This window comes from Ranitomeya imitator, chromosome 3, assembly GCF_032444005.1.
Source record: "Ranitomeya imitator isolate aRanImi1 chromosome 3, aRanImi1.pri, whole genome shotgun sequence".
NCBI classification, from domain to species: domain Eukaryota; kingdom Metazoa; phylum Chordata; class Amphibia; order Anura; family Dendrobatidae; genus Ranitomeya; species Ranitomeya imitator.
The window spans coordinates 708,308,409-708,331,602 of NC_091284.1; the positions used below are offsets into that span (position 1 = coordinate 708,308,409).

A 23,194-nucleotide genomic window follows, 5' to 3' on the forward strand; every position below is an offset into this window, starting at 1 on the left:
GAACATCGAGGATTATCATATTGAAACTGAACACCTCACGAAGCAGTTTGAGGAACAGGGTTACCATTTACCAGCTTTGGATAAAGCTAGACATGAAGTGGATTATATACCCAGGGAAACTTTGCTACATAAAACTCAACCTAATACTAATCCACCCAATCTCCAACAACAAATTAACCAACTACCCATAATAACACAATTCCATTCTGGGTACAAGAAATTTACCAATATCATCCGCAAACATTGGCCTATTTTGCAGGGGTGATAAGAGTATTGGGGACCTATTACCAACTAATCCTAGATTTGTGTATACAAAGGCCCAAAAGTTAGGTCTACTCATAGCCTCGACTATTAAGGTGGTCATTTTAAACAAAACATTACCCTAAAAACCATATCTAGGAGAATGGGGTTTATGCCATGCGGAAAATGTTCCTGCTGTAAACGCACATCTTCCAAAAAGATACTCCTGACCATTTTTATGGACTCCAACAAACTAAAGGAGTTTCATATATAGGGCTCATACTCATTTGCGAGCAAAACAGACGAGTGCAATCCGATAAAAAAAATCGGATTGCACTCGGACCAATGCTATTCAATAGGTGACATCTAATTTGCGATTTTTTTCTCAGCTGAAATTGGAGTCAGAAAAAAATCACAGCGTGCTGCGATTTGCTGCGAGTCTCGCCGAAGCAAGTCAATGGGTGCGAGAAAAAAAAACTAACGGAATACGGACTATCCGTTTGTTACAGATACCTTACCATTCTGTAGCATAGAACACTGTAAATGGTCCTGTAAATGATTATATAAAAATTGTTGCAGAGAAAAAAAAATGCATTGCATACGGATGTTATACGGATGTAAAACGGATGGTGTGATTAAAAATCGCATTGAACGCGCATGACAATCGCATAGTTTGCATCCAATTTTTTCGGTCCAGATTGCGGACCTTTTTTTACTCACAAGTGAGTATGAGCCCTAAGAGCCATTTCCTGTCAATCCACAGGGGTCATCTATGTACTTAAGTGCCCCTGTGACAAGATATACATAGGTCGAACTAAGAGGCATATAACAGATAGGATAAAGGAACATCTAGACAACATCAGTAATGGTTTTAAAGGCCACCCCCTATCCCGTTATTTTTTAGAGAAACACAAATATTCTTGCTCAAGGGCGTTTCATTTTGTGGTATTCAATTGGTCCATCAAAATCTTAAGGGTGGCGATTTTCTGAAATTCATGTCAAGGATGGAGTCCAAATTGATTTTCACACCCTAACTCCAAAAGGATTAAATAATGAAATTGAATTATACGCATTTTAACATTTCCACCAATTAATGGAAGCGTGCACACCCATAGACGGAAATATTAATTGGCCGCAATGTGAACACATTCGACACACATTATATTTCTGTTTTTTAAAATCGTTCGGGTCCTAACACTTTTTAACCATATTTAAACCTCTTGTATTGCCATATTTTGGCTATTTTTACTGATTTATATATATTATTCCCAATACTCCCTCATTAATCTGATTTAATGTATTTTATAATAGTCCAATTGTATGTGATACACTTCTTTTTAGCATTTTAAAAAATTATATATATATTTATATATATTTTCCCTAGACATGTACAATTAGACTTCAAGTGTTTTAATAGATATCAATAAAATGTTGCTTTTTAAACTAATTTATTTTCGTTACAAACTACCACTATTATAAATGTCTATCTACATCATGCGCAAGAAATAGAAACGCCAATCATTCATTAAGCCCGGTATATGGAATGGATCCATCACTATGCTATTGTCTACACCACAAAATATAAAGCACAATGAATATGGACTGTGAAAATACATTCGCTTTCTTCGCATGCACACAATATGCGATTATATAATTGGTGTCAATGTGTATCTAATAAGGGCACAAACTTTAGTCCCCCATTTAACACACTGAATCATATGTGCAGTTATGTTGATAATCCACGTGGTATACTGTCCATGACACGCAGTGGAGATAGGGTGGAGTCGGTATATAAGGACTGGCCATCTGTGGGAGTCACGGCCCTGATGAAGGACTGCGTCCTTCAAAACGCATTTGCAATTTTAACCCCTTCGCGCACCCATCCAGAAGCCCCGTGACGTCCCGACACACCACGCCTCCAGCTCACTTCGCTACAGCCAAAGCACAACAGGAGTCGGCACCTCTCCCTGCACAGTCTGGAGGATCATCCTCACGGAAGGATGGTCCCCACCCTCTATCCTCTGGCACTTACATCCTGCCACGGGGGGTCCGCTGCTTGCCACACCATCTACAGCAGCGAAAACTGCACTCTGGTAAAGACCTTTTTCTTTGGACACTAGGCACGCTATACCACCACCGACAGCACAAGTGCCAAGTAACCCTATTAATTATCTCTAGTGGTTCTATATTAGTGGTTCAACCACGGGTTCGCTGCATGCCACACCATCTACTGCAGCACAAACTCCACTCTGGTGCCGATTTTTTCCTTGGCCGCTCGGCACGCTATACCGCCACCAACAGCACACGCAAGTGCCAAGTTATCCTATTGATTACCGCTAGTGGTTAACAGTATATTAGTGGTTCAACCAGTAATTACAGCTGATTGTTTTTTTAGCCCCATGTAATTAGCGCGGTGATTACCCAACACCTTTTATTGAATAAAAGTCACCAATACTCTTATGACTCAATAACGGCACAGTTCCAGTGATAACATCAACACAAACATTGTGTGCTGGGAATTTCATAGCATGGGTATCCATGGCTGAGAAACTACATGCAAGCCTTATGTCGCCAAGCCCAATGCCTCTAGAGCAGTTGAAACTCTAGTGTGAAAAATCACACTTGCCTGTCTGACAATCTGATGGACGAGTCAGAAAAATGGAGAATGTCAGAACCCCACCTGCATGACTTCATTGTGTCAACTGTAAAGTTTGGTGGAGAAGGGATAACACTATTGGGTTGTTTTTCAGGAGTTGGTTTAGGCACTTTAGCTCCAGCAAAGAGAAATCTTTCAGCATGACTGTGTGCAAACCAAGGTCCATAAAGGCATGGTTGGGCGAGTTTGGATTCTAGCCCACACAGAGCCCTGATCTCAACACCATCAAACACTTTTTTTGGCTGAACTAAAAAGGAGATTGCATGCCAGACCCTCTAATCCAGACGCACTACAAAAGCCTTCCCAGAAGAGTGGAAGTGATATAGCTGCAAATGGGAGACTAAATCTATAGTAATGCATATGGATTTGGAATGGACAATAATAAAAGCAAGTATAATGTGTAGTTTCTCCAATTTTTTTGTCCATAGTTTATGCTGGAACAATTTGCCAGCCTGCAATGGAAATTCTGACTTCAAAAAATGTGTGAAAGAAGCCTATATTTGATGTCTTTAGCAATACTGGGAGAAAAAAATATCAATTTTAATTGCATGGGTTTTCTTTTAGGAAACCTTGCAAGTCTGTCTGGAGTTTTAGATTATTTTAAACCAAGGTTTAATATTCACCTCTATTCAATATGTCAGTGCACATTACAAATATTCCCAAAACTTTTATTCATTTTATTTTCTTATCATAGGATCTCGAAAATGACTATGAATATTTATATTATCTTCACTTTAGAGTGTTTTGTGAATCTTTCTTCAGCATGACCTGGTATAGACTTAAAGAATATTTGTCACCAGGTCAAAATAGCACAGTGTTTGCTATTATTTTATTAGGGCTGATCTGTGTAATCCGGTTTCAAATTTTTAATACGGCTCCAGATATTTGGGCCTTTTATTTAGCACACTAGGTAAGATTGCAGAGAATTAAAATATGCCCCTGACAATCCTGTGAGTAATACCCGCATGTAAGGCAATAAAATTAGCACTAAATAAAAAGGTCCATGTCACGATAATATAAATATGCTTTATTCTGAGTTTACTTCCAGAAGGTTCCATGGCTTTACAGACACTCGCAGTGGGCTTTCTGACCCCTCCCCTTCACACTGCATAGGGAATTTTTCTTCTCACTACACACTCTGTGCAACTTGATACCAATGTGCGGTAGCCCCCACTGAGTACTTTATGGCTTTAAGCTGGCTAAAGGCAGATGTGGTAACGTGCTCTTTTGTTCATGTAAAAACTTAATAGTAGGGCATAACTTGACCCCAATTAGTGATAGAGATGTAGAAGTTACATATTCCAAATGTCCACCGAGATATCTATACCCCACTGAAATCTCTAGGATTAAAACCCAACGAAATGCAAGGAATGGATTTCTCTGTAAGCAGGTCATGTATCCACTTTGTGTTTATACTTAAATCAACCCTGTCACGCTGCGCATAAAAACACTGGTGTCGTCTTTCTACGAGGTTGATACGCCGATATGTGTAGAGATGGTTTTTCATATCTTAAAGAAAGGGGAGTATTCAGCCATCCAGTGAGGTCACCAGAGGGGGAGTGCCTTGGTTTTGGGCACAAGTATAAGGTAGTGAGACCTCATTTTGCAGTAGCATTTGTCCAGGCAGGGAACTAGCTGAGAGACACTCTGTGATGCATTGGGACATATGCTCCCCTCCCCCCAGCCGCATGGTCAGCCATGATATGAAAGAACTGTAAGTTCATTTTCTTCCTTTAATTGCTTTTTATTTTGTAAGTGTCTGTATATACATAATTGTCTCATTTGATAACATATTTTATACTTTTGAAAACACTGCCTACCTTTTGGAGTAAAATATATAAAATTACTAGCTTCATTTCTCCTTGCTCTATAACGTACTTACACGTCTTCTGAAGTAAATTACGCTACTAATTGGGTTGGCTCCTGACCTGTTATTAATTAAGAAATAGGAGCTGGTGGCGAGCAAAGTGTCCTGCGCTGGTGGGTAACACTGGCAGTGACAGAACAGAGTTTTTGTAGTGTATTGCTCGGCTGCGAATAATTATATCACCCTCACTGCAGTGTGTGCCCAATAGCTAGTACATAGCAGGTAGCCTTTCTGGTGACTAATTAAACTAGGTGCAGTTCCGTGACTGACCTGAGGGTAAGGGGGCGCCAGAGAGCTGCGAGTTCCAAACTGGAACTGGGAAGTGGGATATAAATAAATCCCCTTCAGAAAAGAACCGGGGGCGGCCAAACAACCCCGGTTCATGACAGTCCAAATCTCTGGAAACATAACGGGATGTAATTTTAAAAAAGAAAAAAAACAACCAAAGAAACAGAATAATCAGAGGAGCAATGGGAAAGGAAAAACTGGTTACTTTTCATCTGGTAACGGGTCCTCTGTATTTGTTATTTTAGGAGATTTTATGTGCTGACACAGATCTCAACAATGATATGTCCCATACACAGCTCAAATAAGATTATATGACATCCTGATCTCCAATTTCTGTAGCCTACTCTAGAGCATGGAAGACAATAAACAGAGGAATAGAAAAGCATAGTTGTAAATCTAGCACTATCAACGAGTTCTAAGTACTAAAATACTTAATAATAAGCAGCAGGTCTGTTTGGGTCTATCTACCCATCTGGCTTGCCAGGAGCTCCCTAGTCCTCCCAACATAGACTTCAGTGGGCAGCATGTAACCTGATCCCTCAGTGAACGTAAAGTGTTCATCTGGTGTTTTGATAAAAGTCTGCAGTCACTCTTTGTGAATGCAGACTTCTGAATCTTGACAGAACCCAGTCACATTCAGTAAGGATTCAGCAGCATTCACTGATATTGCTGGTGAAAGTAGGTGGTCATGTGTCTGTCAGTATGCATACTTTCGACTATATTCCAACTGGATGTGAATGGCTTCCTTCAATACAATTGAATTTAGACAAGCCAAGAATGTCTAGTTGGCACGTGACATGTATGCAGCCTACTTATAGATATAGTGAAGGAAATAATTATTTGATCCCTTGCTGATTTTAAATTTGACCACTGACAAAGACATGAACAGTCTACAATTTTAAGGGTAGATTAATTTTAACATTGAAAGATAGAATATCAAAAATAAAATCCAGAAAATCACATTCTATAAATTAAATACATTTGCATTTTGCAGTGAGAAATAAGTATTTGATCCCCTACCAACCATTAAGAGTTCTGGCTCCTACAGACCAGTTAGATGCTCCTAATCAACTTGCTACCTGCATTAAAGGCAACTGTCTTACATAGTCACCTTTTATAAAAGACTCCTGTCCACAGATTCAATTAATCAGTTAGATTCTAACCTTTACAACATGGGCAAGACCAAAGGGCTTTATAAGGATGTCAGGGACAAGATCATAGACCTGCACAAAGTTGGAATGGGCTACAAAACCATAAGTAAGATGCTGGGTGAGAAGGAGACAACTGTTGGTGCAATAGTAAGAAAATGTAAGAAATACAAAATCACTGTCAATCGAAATCGATCTGGGGCACCATGCAAAATCTCACTTTGAGGGGTATTCTTGATCATGAGGAAGGTGGGAGATCAGCCTAAAACTACACAGGGGAACTTGTTAATGATCTCAAGGCAGCTGAGACCACAGTCACCAAGAAAACCATTGGTAACACATTATGCCGTAAAGGTTTAAAATCCTACAGTGGCCGCAAGAATCACCCTGCACAAGAAGGCACATGTGCAGGCCCATCTGAAGTTTGCCAATGAACACCTGGATGATTCTGTGAGTGATTGGGAGAAGGTGCTGTGGTCAGATGAGACAAAAATTGAGCTCTTTGTCATTAGCTCAACTTGCCGTGTTTGGAGGAAGAGAAATGCTGCCTATGGCCCAAAGAACACTGTCCCCACTGTCAAGCATGGAGGTGGAAATATTATGTTTTGGAGTGTTTCTCTGCTAAGGGCACGGGACTACTTCACCACATCAATGGGAGAATGGATGGAGCCATGTACCGTAAAATCCTGAGTGACAACCTCCTACCCTCCGCCAGGACATTAAAAATGGGCCATAGCTGCGTCTTCCAGGAAGACAATGACTCAAAACATACAGCCAAGGCAACAAAGGAGTGGTTCAAAAAGAAGTACATTAAGGTCATGTAGTGGTCTAGCCAGTCTCCAGACCTTAAAGGGACACTGTCAACTGAATTTGGAGGGAACAATCTTCAGCCATGGAGGCGGGGTTTTGGGGTTTTTGATTCACCCTTTCCTTACCCGCTGGCTGCATGCTGGCTGCAATATTGGATTGAAGTTCATTCTCTGTCCTTCATAGTACACGCCTGCGCAAGGCAAGATTTCCTTGTGCAGGCATGTACTACGGAGGACAGAGAATGAACTTCAATCCAATATTGCAGCCAGCATGCAGCCAGCGGGTAAGGAAAGGGTGAATCAAAAACCCCAAAACCCCGCCTCCATGGCTGAAGATTGTTCCCTCCAAATTCAGGTGACAGTGTCCCTTTAATCCCATAGAAAACTTGTGGGAGTTGAAGCTCTGAGTTGCCAAGGGACAGCCTCAAAATCTTAATGATTTAGAGATGATTTGCAAAGAGGAGTGGACCAAAATTCCTCCTGACATGTGCGCAAATCTCATCATCAACTACAAAAAACATCTGACTGCTGTGCTTGCCAACAAGGGTTTTGCCACCAAGTATTAAGTCTTGTTTGCCACAGGGATTAAATACTTATTTCTTACTGCAAAATGAAAATAAATGTATATAATTTATACAATGTGATTTTCTGGATTTTATTTTTGATATTCTATCTCTAAATGTTAAAATTAACCTACCCTTAAAATTATAGACTGTTCATGTCTTTGTCAGTGGGCAAACTTACAAAGTCAGCAAGAGATCAAATACTTATTTCCTTCACTGTATGTGACCACTTGATCTCACTGGCACGTGTATACTCCAATTTGTCAGGATTCATAAATCTGCACTTACATACCGAATGACCCCTTTAGTGTCCAGCTCCTGCATAAAAATGGATTTTAACTGTTTTTAGAAGTGATCAGGTGAAGAGAAAGAGAGTGTTTTGTAAGTGTCTCTCTAAAAAAGAAATATTGTAAAGATTTTTATATTCAGTATTAATTACTGCAACATTTGTTGAAACAACAATTTTACAAATGTTAAAAAGTGAAACTCCTACTTATAGTATAACAAAATGGAAACGTAGAAGTTTGATCTAAAACTTGTTTCCCATTATTAATAAAGATGACAGTAATTCATGTTTGTGAACGAACATCACCACTATTCCTCATGGGTTGATTAGAAATTTATTTTTGCATTATTTACCAGGCTTTATTAATCAAGACATTGAATTATACCCGACTCATCTTTCTTCCGAACTGATTACATGCACAGAAAAAAACAACAAGGATTCTCTAGAAGGCCTTCGTATTGTAAGTTCTAAAATTTGTAGAATTGTATTTGGGGAAAAAATAAATTTTGAAGAACTGGTGTAGCTACACAGAGTAATGAGACACTGAAGAACATGAAAAAGGCACACAGCAGACACCCTTTTCTTGTACAATAAAAAGACTAATATTTATTTTCCTTTTGACTTGTGGTAATAGTTATTCCTTTTGTAAATCAAGTTTGGGTAAAATGAACATTAACCACCATGCATTTTGCTAACACAACCTTAGATTTAATAGTGTCCGCATACATCGCTTAACACTTTGCCTCAACAATATTAAAGAAAGAAAAAGAGAAAAAAATTAGGCAAAAATGTGTTTCCCGGGTCCGATCAAACTATGTTTTCTATCATGAAATAATATGGACAAAATGAGTGGTTAAAGTTCCATACAGGTTATGGTTACCTGTCAACTGCTTTATGTTAGTGACACAAGTTTAGCATAGTTTTAGTTTCCTCAGGTTGTTCTTAGACATATACTTTAAATGGGAGGGCTAGCAATTTTGGGGTCAGAAAGGGCAAGGTAAGTACATGATATATATTTAAGTAATGCTCCAGAACATGTATTTGTAGAAAAAGGCTTACAACGTAACAAGACTTTGCATGGACAACCGTCATTTGACCGTGGCCACACAGCGGCTACAGAATTTGGACTGGTTGAATGACATTAAAAAATGGGACTGTTCCATCAATACCAAATATTGCTTAGAGGTGTCAGTATTAGGCCAGGTTCACATTGCGTTTACAGAAGCCCGTTCAACACATACGGTAACGGGCTGCTGTAAATGCAAGTGCCGGTATGGCAGCACGCTAGCGCAGATAGAGCATCTTCTAGCTCTATCTGCGCTAGCAGTGACGGACCCGGAAACGCTGCAGCCCGCGTCTCAGGGTCTGTCACTCACTGACGGCACATCCCTATCGCACGTCCATTGTGGGCGTGCGCTAGCGATGCGTCCGACATAGGAATTAAAGGCGGCCTTAACGGACTACGTTACACCGCGTTAATGCCGCAGTGTAACGTAGTCCGTCTAACAGACGCGCCCAACGAAATGTGAAGCCAGCCTTAGACATTGTTGCCCTTCTGACTATTTTACCAGGGCTCCCTTGTAAACTTTTGTTTTTTTTACCATTTATTGAAGCCAGTCATTGAAATATCTTAGAATATTCGAGATTGTTTTTCTCTCCAGCTTTATGCTACGTGTCAGAAACATAAGCATATCCTATCCTATCTTGTTCTTGGCCTTTGAGTTTCAGAGAAACACTGCATCACAGACTACACAGCACATTGGTACTTGTCTTTTTTTATTTAGTGAAGCTTCATTTTTCATCAACTCTTCCCGTTGCCCAAATTAAAGACATACAAAATGTAAGACACGAGATTTATCAGTGCCTCATTACTGCCAGATTTCTGCTGGTGATGGATTCACTCTGCTACCTATACCCCAAATAAAGAGAACTAGCATTTGGCATTTGCTTTGGTGATGTGTTCCTAAAATGAAGAAAAAAATTGTGAGCTTGTTGACTAACTATAGAATCATTTGCTAGATATCTGAAGAACAATATTTCAATTCATAGATAGATAGATATACAAACGCACAAAATGATGAAAAGAAACCATTCGGAAAGACTGTAAAATGTAGCGTTCTGTGATATCACCAGCCTCAGAAATTTGTTGCAAGTGGCTATATAAAACATCTTGGCTTCTCACAGCATAATATATTTATATGAACATTAGCCAAATGTTGCATAGAAGTGGTCAGAATTTATTGCACACTGGAATGAGAAAAGACGACTCGTAATATAGTTTCTGTTGTGATTTCAGGGATATACATTTCAAGTTGAAGCATCTGGCATTGTACAAAACAAATATAAAATAAAACATAAAGATGACAATGGCATAAGCCAGAAGCCATTCTATTTAATTTGTCATTTTTGTTCGTATTTACAAAATAAAAACATGTCAATAAAATAATGATATTTTACAGCATTTATAGTATCCTCTTCACACTTTTCAGCTTCTTGTGCTGTTTACAACATAGCCTGTACATATGTATGGCATTGGTTTATTATAATACATCCGATCGTAGCTGTAAATGGAAAAAAAAATGCTATATCAAGTTATAAATCGTTCTTTTGTCTAGATTCCCGCTTTCCATGCTAACCAGCTTCTCTCAGGCCACTGCTTTGGAAATTGAGTTCCACTTGGCACAGAGGTAATGATTTTCAGGTGAAATACAATATAATGGAGAACATAATATGGTCTGATACCAAATGGCAATGGACGACATGACATCTCATGCATTCTGCGAGTCGGTTAAATATCAGGCATTTTTTTTGGTTCACACCAAGAATGTCTTTTCTTCATATCCTACATTTACACCAAAAAAACTTCTTAGCAGCATCAGCTAGTAAACAGAATACAGCATGCTTTTTTTTTGCATAATGTTACTGCAGCACCAGCGAGGTGTTTCTCTCCAAAAACGTTAACCAGGAATGAAAAATTAAAGAAATCATTTTTCCAAAAGTGTAAAAGACATATGCCGAAAGGACAAACGTTCATTAAAAAAAAACTCAAAAAAACAAAAAACACGTTATGAGCTACATCAGTCTCAAACATTCCTAGCCAAGGTCAATGTACATACAGATCATGTCAACTCGGGTGACGATGCAAACAACGAGTGAGGAAGGCTTGCACGACTGGCGGCAAAAGTGTCTCAGTGCAGTACCGGTGTGGGGTGCATTTTTTTTTTTTATAATGCGCAGTGAGACTTTGTTAAGTAAAAGCCATCATAATTTCCATTTATTCTAAAATTCAATGGCCATTGTTGCCATGATGACGATGGTACCAGATCATTATTTATTAAAAAATAAAGAAATAAATGTTATGACAAAAACAGTGAGAATACATGCCATATAAAGTGCTAAGCTGTGACTTGTCCCAAGAGAAACAAAATGACCTTCTTCACAAAACCTGCTGAGATCAAGTAAAGCCACCCGACGCAAACCGACATAATTCTGCCACTTAAAGGCTTCTCTAAATATTGCAGTTTTGCTTCTGCTATATATGCCCTTTGTAGAATGGAGACTAAAAACATTGCAAAATACAAAAGCAGAATTTCATAAGCCCTAGATTTTGGTTTACAGTGACATTGTATTAGAGGCTAAAGTCTCATCTTTTTTTTTTCTTTTTTTTTTTACTATTTATATTACCCCAGGAAAGGAAACCTCAAGCAGCAACTAGTAGTTTTCATTTGTATGTAATATGTGCAAAAGTGACATAATTTGTAAAGAATTTGAATAAACATACACAAATCGTTCGGTCTAGCTTTAATCCCTAACCATGACGTGTAAAAGATTGAAGATTTGGTAAATATTGGTGAAGGGTATATATATATATATACTAGGTTGTCTCCAGATACAGTGTTCAGTATTCAGTGGTGTGCCTCAAACTTTTGGCTTAGCCACTGCAGTGGACAGAGTACTGATGTTTCGTGTTTTATGAGTCTTCATGCATGATTCCTGATCACAGCATGCCATCATGCAAGTCATTTCTATGCATTGAACGAGCACAATTTAATTTTTTTTTGGAATCGGCCTGAGCAAATGCCCCTCAGACCGAAGAATAACCTGATTTTCCCATCTCCCGAATCACATGAAGCCCATGTAGAAAAAATTATGCAGATATATCAAATAAACTGTGAGAATTATGCAGCATGGGCATAATGTTTAGGTATTTTTTTTGTGATTTTTTTTTTTTTTTACAAATTTTTTATCATTATTTTTTAGCCAGATATTTTTTTTTTGTCTTGTTTTGCTGCTTGACTAATGTAACGATGCAAATATAGTTTTGCATGAATAATCAAACCCCTAAGTGGTGCTTTTTTTTTTTCGTTTTCATAGTAATAATAAGAATAATCATAATAATATGAGAAAATAAACTCCATTTGGCTGATCTGGAATTGGACAATTCCTTTCAGCTCTGGTTGTTTCTCCTAAGTTGCATTGATTGATGGGAGACATGCAGTATCCACCTGCCCAACAACAGAACATCCTTGGAATAGTCTTTTAACCAGGTGGTGCCTCACTGCCATACAGTAAAATGCAACAATGTCACAATAAGCAGATTGTTTGGTATTGATCTTTAGGTAAGTGTCTCCATAGCTGATCTGCATTGATAGATTTATTAAATTTGTAAACAATCTTTGCTTGCAAATTTGAAACGTTAACATTTGTTCTCAACACTTGGATTCCCTGACATACTTTTGTTTTTTTGCTCTTTCTCTAATTGCTTCTTGTATTCTTTCTTGTTTTTCCTTTTCAGGTTTAGTTACACTGTCATATGATGGCAGCGAGGCCGTAGAAGGGGTGCCTTCTTTCCTTTCCATATTTGTTCCTCCATTCTCCATTTTGGTAGAAGAAGGCTTTCTACAAACAAATCCTCGTTTTGATAAATGTCGTCTGTAGGCCTGCTGTATAACAACGGCTGAAACATCCTCTTGTTTGCGTCTGAGCGTAGTAGTGATGGGCTCGTAAGACACTTTTGAAGGGTTGGAAGCTACAAAGCGCTCTTCCATCTGCTGACGCAATATATCAAGCTCGCCGCTTTCTCCAAGTACACGTTTGGTGAAGGCAAAAAGGATGTCCAGACAATGAATTCTGTCACCACTCACCATAGGCAAATCCATGGCAATTAGTTCTATAGTGTTTGGCTTGGGGACTCTCAGCGGATGCTCCAAAGCATCTGCAAAATCTGGGAGTTTGCTAAATTGTATGAATTGAGTGGCATCGGGGTCAAATTTCTCCCAAATTTCATAAAATGTTTCAAAATCATCCTCACTCAAAGGATCTGCACTCTCTTCCGTAGCCACGCTAAAATTTTCTAGAATGATAGCAATGTACATGTTCACCACTATGAGGAAGGATATGATTATGTAACTAACAAAAAAAAATATCCCGACAGAAGGGTTTCCACAATCACCTTGCATTGGACTTCCTGGGTTTTCTTTTTTAGGATCACAGTCTGGGGGACGATTTAAGAGGGGCAACAACAAGCCATCCCAGCCGGCAGAGGTAGTAATCATAAATAAGCAGATCATGCTATTGCCAAAGGTCTCAAAGTTGAACATGTCATCTATGCCCGCTTCTTTCTTTACATAGGCAAAGTTAGACATTCCAAATATGGAAAAAATGAACATAACGAGAAATAAAAGCAGCCCAATGTTAAATAAGGCCGGCAATGACATCATTAAGGCAAAAAGCAGGGTTCGTATTCCTTTGGCTCCTTTGATTAAGCGAAGTACACGTCCAATGCGAGCCAAACGGATAACTCTGAAGAGTGTTGGGGAGACAAAGTATTTTTCAATCAGATCAGCCAGGAACATACCTGTTGGGAAGATGAACATGATCAATATATAATAAAGGCACAAGAATAGAAAAATACAAAAAAGATCATTATTCCTTTCCAACTACAACCATTTTCTTTTTACTTTTCATTAGCCCTTCCTTCCTAGAGCCAGAACATCTTTATTTTTCCACTGACACAGCTGTACTAGGGCTTGTACTATGCTGGACAAGCCAGTATGATTACGGTGACACCAAATTTAGTTTTTTTTATGTTTTACAACTTTTACGAATTTGTTTTGAATCACCATAAAAAGAAACCTGTAACTTTTTTACAGTCAATGGAGCTTTCTGAGGGCTTTTATTTTTCAGGACGACGTATAGCTTTCCATTTTAGAGGACATTCAACTTGTGTTATTCTATGTCTCCTGGGAGAAACGTTAACCTAAGAACAACAATTCTATTTAATGGTGTTTACCAGGCTGGATAAAGAAAACAGAGCAGTACCAATTTTAAGATTATTAAATTAAAATTTACGTGTTTTTTTGTTAGTCAATAATAGAAGCACTAGCAAGAGAAACAGGGACCTTTATTAGGCACTGGCTGCCATATCAACAGTATAGCAATTATGATCACGCTGTTGGGTAGTGGGTGAAAGAAGCTTTACTAACCTCTTACAGTGGGGCAAAAAAGTATTTAGTCAGTCAGCAATAGTGCAAGTTTCACCACTTAAAAAGATGAGAGGCGTCTGTAATTTACATCATAGGTAGACCTCAACTATGGGAGACAAACTGAGAAAAAAAAAATCCTGAAAATCACATTGTCTGTTTTTTTAACATTTTATTTGCATATTATGGTGGAAAATAAGTATTTGGTCAGAAACAAACAATCAAGATTTCTGGCTCTCACATACCTGTAACTTCTTCTTTAAGAGTCTCCTCTTTCCTCCTCTCATTACCTGTAGTAATGGCACCTGTTTAAACTTGTTATCAGTATAAAAAGACACCTGTGCACACCCTCAAACAGTCTGACTCCAAACTCCACTATGGTGAAGACCAAAGAGCTGTCAAAGGACACCAGAAACAAAATTGTAGCCCTGCACCAGGCTGGGAAGACTGAATCTGCAATAGCCAACCAGCTTGGAGTGAAGAAATCAACAGTGGGAGCAATAATTAGAAAATGGAAGACATACAAGACCACTGATAATCTCCCTCGATCTGGGGCTCCACGCAAAATCCCACCCCGTGGGGTCAGAATGATCACAAGAACGGTGAGCAAAAATCCCAGAACCACGCGGGGGGACCTAGTGAATGAACTGCAGAGAGCTGGGACCAATGTAACAAGGCCTACCATAAGTAACACACTACGCCACCATGGACTCAGATCCTTCAGTGCCAGACGTGTCCCACTGCTTAAGCCAGTACATGTCCGGGCCCGTCTGAAGTTTGCTAGCGAGCATTTGGATGATCCAGAGGAGTTTTGGGAGAATGTCCTATGGTCTGATGAAACCAAACTGGAACTGTTTGGTAGAAACACAACTTGTCGTGTTTGGAGGAAAAAGAATACTGAGTTGCATCCATCAAACACCATACCTACTGTAAAGCATGGTGGTGGAAACATCATGCTTTGGGGCTGTTTCTCTGCAAAGGGGCCAGGACGACTGATCCGGGTACATGAAAGAATGAATGGGGCCATGTATCGTGAGATTTTTAGTGTAAACCTCCTTCCATCAGCAAGGGCATTGAAGATGAAATGTGGATGGGTCTTTCAAAATGACAATGATCCAAAGCACACCGCCAGGGCAATGAAGGAGTGGCTTCGTAAGAAGCATTTCAAGGTCCTGGAGTGGCCTAGCCAGTCTCCAGATCTAAACCCTATAGAAAACCTTTGGAGGGAGTTGAAAGTCCGTGTTGCCAAGCGAAAAGCCAAAAACATCACTGCTCTAGAGGAGATCTGCATGGAGGAATGGGCCAACATACCAACAACAGTGTGTGGCAACCTTGTGAAGACTTACAGAAAATGTTTGACCTCTGTCATTGCCAACAAAGGATATATTACAAAGTATTGAGATGAAATTTTGTTTCTGACCAAATACTTATTTTCCACCATAATATGCAAATAAAATGTTAAAAAAACAGACAATGTGATTTTCTGGACTTTTTTTTCTCAGTTTGTCTCCCATAGTTGAGGTCTACCTATGATGTAAATTACAGACGCCTCTCATCTTTTTAAATGGTGGAACTTGCACTATTGCTGACTGACTAAATACTTTTTTGCCCCACTGTATATGGAGAGGTCTCCGCTGACCTGTTCAGCTAACAGAATAAATATTAGACAAACACATACTTACCAACAATAGAAAGAATTACAACAACAAAGTCAAAAATGTTCCATCCGATGGTGAAGTAGTAATGCCTTAAGGCACACAATTTCAATACACATTCCGTTGTAAAAAAGCAAATAAAAACTAAATTGACCCAGTACAGGACATTCTCTGTATGTTTTGTCTGGTCGTCTGTTTCCACCATCATGGTGACCATGTTGAGACAAATAAGGATCATGATGATTATATCAAACGCTTGTTTTGTGATCAAATCAAAGATGGCACCTTGGAAACTATTCTGTTGGAAAATGGAAAGGGAAAATAGTTATGTAAATGAGAGACTAGCCATTTTGTATGTTATTTTCTTCTACTCTTGACTACCAATATATAGACAAACAACACGTTTCAGCTATAGTAACACACCTTTGGAGGCCAGACCCGACAATACCAATTTATTGATCCGGTCTTTGTTCCCTCTATAGATTATCTCCCACCTTAGTAAAATGTCTAAGAACATGAAATCTAATAGAATCAATGAGTTTTGGGAGGTTTTGCCAAGTGAGATTTGGCAACTAGAGATGAACAAATCAATTCAATGCAAATCAAACGTATGCCAAATTTTGAGGAAATCGCTGAAGTGAATTTTAACAATGTGAGATTTAATACCTATGTATCACCTAAAATTTCTGTGGTCATTTAACACAATACAGAATATTACATCAGCCAGAGATGGCTCACGTAATCTTAGGTGCAGCCTGGCAGGCATCCACATAATGCTATTTCATCAGATAGTAAAAGTACAGCCAATAGGAGGGATTAACATTGCTTGCATAAAAACAGAATCTGGATAGTGAGAGTATGTCACATCTCATAGCTTAAAAATAGAGATAGGGAGAGAAAGCCATAAACACTGAAGAAACTGTACAGATGGTGTGTGTGACAGCACAGCATTGAACAACAGTTTCCACCATCCATTTACCCGTAGCCATTCATGTTGAGGTAACTATGACATTATGAAGGCTGTGTTTTCACTAAAAAGTTTGAAAGGAGTTGTATACAACCATAGGAAACCTAAAAGTGTAAAACATGTCTTTTCAGGGCAATTGGAATACTTGTGATTTGCTGTAAATAGGTTTTCCAGCAAATCAGCATCTTTAGAAACCTTCAGAGAGGCTGGCAAATTTGAACTTCAAAAGATTTACCCCATCTCTATTGCAACTTTCTGGGAAGTCTGGGAAGTCTCCCAGTTTTCTAGCAGCCATTCTGAGAGAATTGTCAAATCTGCCGTATGATGTTGTAGTGAGTGATTCATTACTTACATTTAAGAGGGGACTGGATGCCTCTCATGAAAAGTATAATGTTACAGGGTATGTACACTAGATTCCTTGATAGGGCGTTGATCCAGGGAACTAGTCTGATTGCCGTATGTGGAGTCGGGAAGGAATTTTTTCCCCCAGTGTGGAGCTTACTTTTTGCCACATGAGTTTTTTTTGCCTTCCTCTGGATCAACATGTTAGGGCATGTTAGGTTAGGCTATGGGTTGCACTAGATGGACTTAAAGTCTTCCTTCAATCTATATAATTATGTCACTATGTTACTATCAAAGATTTATGCTCAAACTACTGTACTAATAAACTTTTTATCAAGAATAGACAATCAGTGTTAGGACAGCGCTGGCACCCCTGCACAAGTGCCCTTCCTCCTCTTGGCAGGGACGCAGGCGTGTTCACTTACCCTCCCACGCTACTCCGGTCCCCGCAGTGTCAGCTTTTTCCCAGGACCTGTGCAAGGCACGCAGGTCTCCTGGGAGCATGCTTAGTTTGTTCCCTGCTTCTTAAAGATACAGCGCATGCGCTTCTGAAAATGTCCACAGCCACTGGCTGGGAGACATAAGATATTTAAGGCGCTCTCCCCAATAGGAAGGTGTCTTAGCAACTCCAGCCCATTAGTGTTTTGCATGTTCGTCTAAGTTGTAATGTCATTGTGCTTGTGCTCCATTTTCTTGATCCTGTCCACCCTGTCTGTATCTGAACTTGCCCGTCCTGCTGCTGTCCGTCCTGTTTGAACCTGCTCCTGATCCCGTCCTGCCTACATCAAGTTCTGATCCTGTACCGCCAGGTCCGCACTTGTTACCGCATCCCTCATCTGTCCAGTCTGAAGCAGCTCTTGTGATCCTGCACCTGTCCGTCCTGTGTTCCTGTAACCTGCCCAGTCTGTTCCTGTGTTCATGTACCTGTCCTCTCTACCAGCCGTGCAGTATCCATCCTCCCTCTATGCAGTTCCTAGCTGTTCTGACTCTCCGAATCCATCCCTACCTGTGAGGACCTGACTATAAGACCAATGGACGTAGAGCGGAGTCCATGACTCTAAAGAGATAGTTACTTTTTCCAGAAATTTGCTTGATCATCAGTTTAAAGAGCGCAAATCTCTCCTGGGAAGAGTTCAGCTTCATGAATCATTTCCATTCATTGACAATAAGCAGAAGAAGACATGCGGGCTGGATCTCATGTACACACAAGTTCTACATTAGTATTTATGTCCTGCATCTGGTGGGGACATGTGTGTCTTTGCTCCTCTCTGCAGGGGGCATCCCTAATACACAACCCTGCAGACAGGATGGAGACTGGGCTCCTGAAACATTCTTCAGCAAATGTTTAAGGGGGAGGTTGTGAACACTTCTGCTCATCCAGGAGGCTGATCCCAGGAGAGGGAGAAAAATAAGCCACATGTTTAGTGAGGGAGTTGGTGCAGTAACGTCAAGGGACGAGGCTCTGTTGCTGAGGTCCTGGTGCGCATGTATGGATGACCTATGGAGTTTGGAGATTGGTTGCCGACTGGAGCTGGATACACATGCTATGGTCGTGAGATCTGTCATCTGGATTTGAGGAACTATCCTAAGGACTGTTGTTGCCGGCTGGAGTTGGTTACAGTCTTGTGGACTGTGGGGCATTGCATTGTGGCCATCTACCTGGAATTGCTGTAAGACCATGGATGTCGGGAATAAAAAAAAATAGTTGACCTGCCTAGGTGTTTATTAAAACCCACAGCATCAAATCCTAACAAGTGGTGGCAGCAGTGGAAATCAACTATCTTTGGACAGCTTACCAGAAAAAGTTACTGACTGGTCACTTGGAAAGACGACAGACGCCATCTACAAAAGGCTCAAGAAGGAGGAGCTGAGAGCCCTTTCCTCTGGCCGAGAGCTAGAGTGGTTGCTGAAGGACAGCTGGGTGACTCTAATACAATGCTTGGCCGACTGGGACCGTGAACACCCACAAGAGGTCAGTTCAGATGTGGAGGAGGGCAGCTCTGTCCAGGGCTGTCATCCAGATGGAGGAGGATCGATTGCCTGAGTTGAGGCAGATGCTGGTGGCGCTAGGAGAACGGGCCACCGAGATAGATCAGGCGACAGCGTTAAGCAAATATATGGGTGTGCAAGTAGTCGTACGCCACCCGCCCCAGCGCATATGACAGTAGATAACAGGAGAGAGGGGCCCGCATCTTTAACCCCTTTACCCCCAAGGGAGGTTTGCATGTTAATAACCAGGCCAATTTTTACAGTTCTGACCACTGTCCATTATGAGGTTATAACTCTGGAACGCTTCAACGGATCCCAGTGATTCTGACATTGTTTTCTCGTGACATATTGTACTTCATGACAGTGGTAAAATTTCTTTGATACGATTTGCGTTTATGTGTGAACAAAATGGAAATTTGGAGAAAATTTTGAAAATGTCGTTATTTTCCAACTTTGAAATTTCATGCCCTTAAATCACAGATATGTCATACATAATACTTAATAAGCAACATTTCCCACATATCTACTTTACATCAGCAAGATTTTGGAACCAAAATTTTTTTTTGTTAGGGAGTTATAAATGTTAAAAGTTGACCAGCGATTTCTAATTTTTTACAACACCATTTTTTTTTTAGGGACCACATCACGTTTGAAGTAACTTTGAGGGATATATATGATAAAAAATACCCAAAAGTGACACCATTCTAAAAACTGCAACCCTCAAGGTGCTCAAAACCACATTCAAGAAGTTTATTAACCCTTCAGGTGCTTCACAGGAATTTTTGGAATGTTTAAAAAAAAAATGAACATTTTACTTTTTTTCCCCACACAAAATTTATTTCAGAATCAATTTGTTTTATTTTATCAAGGATAACAGGAGAGATTGGACCCCAAAAGTTGATGTGCAATTTGTCGCTGATACCCCATATATGCAAGTAAACCACTGTTTGGGCCCATGGCAGAGCTCGGAAGGGAAAGAGCGCCATTTGACTTTTCAATGCAAAATTGGCTGGAATTGAGATCGGACGCCATGAGAAATTGGACCCCAAAGGTTGTTGTGCAATTTGACCTGAGTATGCTGATACCCCATATGTGTGGGTAAACCACTGTTTGGGCGCACGGTACAGCCCGGAAGGGAAGGAGCGCCATTTGACTTTTCAATGCAAAATTAGCTGGAATTGAGATCAGACGCCATGTCACATTTGGAGAGCCCCTGATGTGCCTAAACAGTAGAAACCACCCAATAATGAATCCAACCCTAACCTCAACACACCCCTAACTCTAATCCCAACAATAACCATAGCCCTAACCACAAACCTAACCCTAACACACCTCTAACCCTAATACCAACCCTAACCCAAACCATAACCACAAACCTAACCCTAACACACCCCTAACCCTAATACCAACCCTAACCCAAACCATAACCACAAACCTAACCCTAACACACCCCCTAACCCTAATACCAACCCTAATCCGAACCCTATCCCTAATCCCAATCGTAACCCTAACCCTAACTTTAGCCCCAACCCTAACCTTAACTTTAGCTCCAACCCTAATTCTAACTTTAGCCCCAACCCTAACCCTAACTTTAACCCCAATCCTAACCCTAACCCTAGTGGGAAAATGGAAATCAATACTTTTTTTTTTTCATTTTATTATTTTTCCCTAACTAAGGGGGTGATAAAAGGGAGGTTTGATTTACTATTTAACCCTAACACACCCCTAACCCTAATCACAACCCTAACCCTAATCTTAACCCTAATCGTAACTTTGGCCCCAACACTAACCCTAACTTTAGCCCGAACCCTAACCCTAATGGGAAAATGGAAATAAATACATTTTTTTATTTTATTATTTTTCCTTAACTAAGGGGGTTATAAAGGGAGGTTTGATTTACTATTTATAGCGGGTTATTATGTTGGGCAGCTGTCACACACTAAAAGACGCTTTTTATTGCAAAAAATAGTTTTTGCATCACCACATTTTGAGAGCTATAATTCTTCCATATTTTGTCCCAGAGATTAATGTGAGGCCTTCTTTTTTGCGGGACAAGTTAATGTTTTTATTGGTACCATTTTTGGGCACATGACATTTTTGATAGCTTTTTTATTAAACAACAAGAAACAGAAATTCACAAATTTCTTTTGTGGGGGGGCATTTACACCATTCCGCGTATGGTAAAATTGATAAAGCAGTTTTATTATTCAGGTCAGTACGATGACAGTGATACCTCATTTATAACTTTTTTTTATGTTTTGGTGCTCTTGTACAAGAAAAACTATGTGGCGGCTTGTTTTTTTTGGAGGACAAGATGACATTTTCAGTGGTACCACGTTTATTTATAGCCGTCCTTTTGATCGCTTGTTATTCCACTTTTTGTTCGGTGGTATGATGATAAAGCATTGTATTTTTGGCTTGTTTTTTTTTTTTAATGGTGTTCGCTGAAGGGGTTAACTAGTTGGACAGTTTTATAGGTCGGGTGGTTTCGATGCGGTGATACCAAATATGTGTACTTTTATTGTTTAGATTTTTTTAAATTCAAATATTTATTTAATGATAAATAAAATATTGTTTTTTTTTATTATTTTTTTAAAATATTTTTAAAATCACTTTAAAAAAATGTTTTCATTTCATTCTTAGTTTTACACTGTGTCCCAGTATGGGACAATCATTTTGTGCATGCTGATTGCTACTATAATATGCAGATCTGCATGCTATAAAAGCTGTCAGCGCTGCAGCTTCTGTGCACTAACCTTAGAGACTTCCTGACATGCACTGCGCATGACAGGAAGTCTCTCAGCTCTGGAGACCCGGATGTCATCATGACGACATCGGGTCTCCATGGCAGCGAGGGGCTGTGAGCGATCATGTTTGATCGTAGTGTTCCGGAGGTTAAAGTGCTGGAAGCGGTCCGTGACCACTCCTGGCACTTAGTGCCGGGTGTTAGGTGTGACAATCAGCTGACACCCGGCCCTGATCGGCTGCACACCACCGGTGTGCGTGTCTAATCGGCTATGACTTACATCCATGGTCAGACGGGCACAGCCCACATGGACGGTGTTAGGAGTCGAGTTCCTGTCACTGCACAGGGGGAATCTCGAACCATGTCTGCTGCGGTCTCCCATTCTGCATCGGCCGCAGTGGAGCCTGCTCAGCGGAGCCCAGCATCTCATTGAATCTAATACTGTGCAAAGGGTTACTGCTGCCTCTCCAGGCTCGGCTATTGTACCCTGCACTGGTCTGCGGCGAGCAGGCTTTTCTGGGACTAAGTCCTGCTTTGCACACACTGAGCATGCCCAGGGTAAGATCTCTCAGTGGAGGTCTAGGGTCACATGCTCAGGTACCGCACGGCCATGCGCTAGTGTCAATTTATGTATGAGCTCAGCGCCAGTGTGGTCGTGTTTGTATGCAGTCAGGGACCCAGCTGATATAAGCCCCTAGAATGCTAGCACCTCCGGCGAGGAGTTTCGTGTGTGTGTATTCCTGGACCCGGCTGAAATAAGCCCCTAGAATGCTGGCACCTCTGGCGAGGCGTTTCATGTGAGTGGATTCAGGGCTCGCGTATAGCCATTAGAATTCCGGCTCCACCGGAGAGGAGCTGCGTGTTTGCATTTGACTGCATGACCACTAACTGCTCTATTAAGTATCTGTGTTCCTCTGTGAGCTAAACAGGGCACAGTGTTCTCTTTGCTAACAGACTCTGTGAGGTAACAGAGTTTGTTTATAGTACTATATTGTACCGCCATACTTAGCAGCAGGTTCTTTCCTGCACTGTGGATCCCGGGTTGCGAACGTACCTACTACTACTAATAAATATATATATTTTCGGTGCGTTCCGCCAACCCTAACAGACGGGATAGTACATCGGATGTCAGAAAGGGGTTAAGGTACCGGGATAT

At 40.3% G+C, this 23,194-nt stretch overlaps 1 protein-coding gene across 4 annotated transcripts in view; it reads right to left on the reverse strand.

Moving 5' to 3' along the window:
• Window positions 1-10,073: 10,073 nt before the first annotated feature.
• Window positions 10,074-23,194, reverse strand: part of SCN8A (sodium voltage-gated channel alpha subunit 8) — a 295,986-nt gene continuing 282,865 nt past the window's right edge. For all 4 annotated transcript variants that reach the window (XM_069758645.1, XM_069758642.1, XM_069758644.1 and 1 more), the window contains 2 exons: window positions 16,022-16,292; window positions 10,074-13,714 (listed from right to left, as the gene is read on the reverse strand). In XM_069758645.1, the coding sequence (XP_069614746.1) occupies window positions 12,567-13,714; window positions 16,022-16,292 (1,419 nt within the window). In that variant the 3' untranslated portion in view covers window positions 10,074-12,566. The remainder of the gene's footprint in view (window positions 13,715-16,021; window positions 16,293-23,194) is intronic.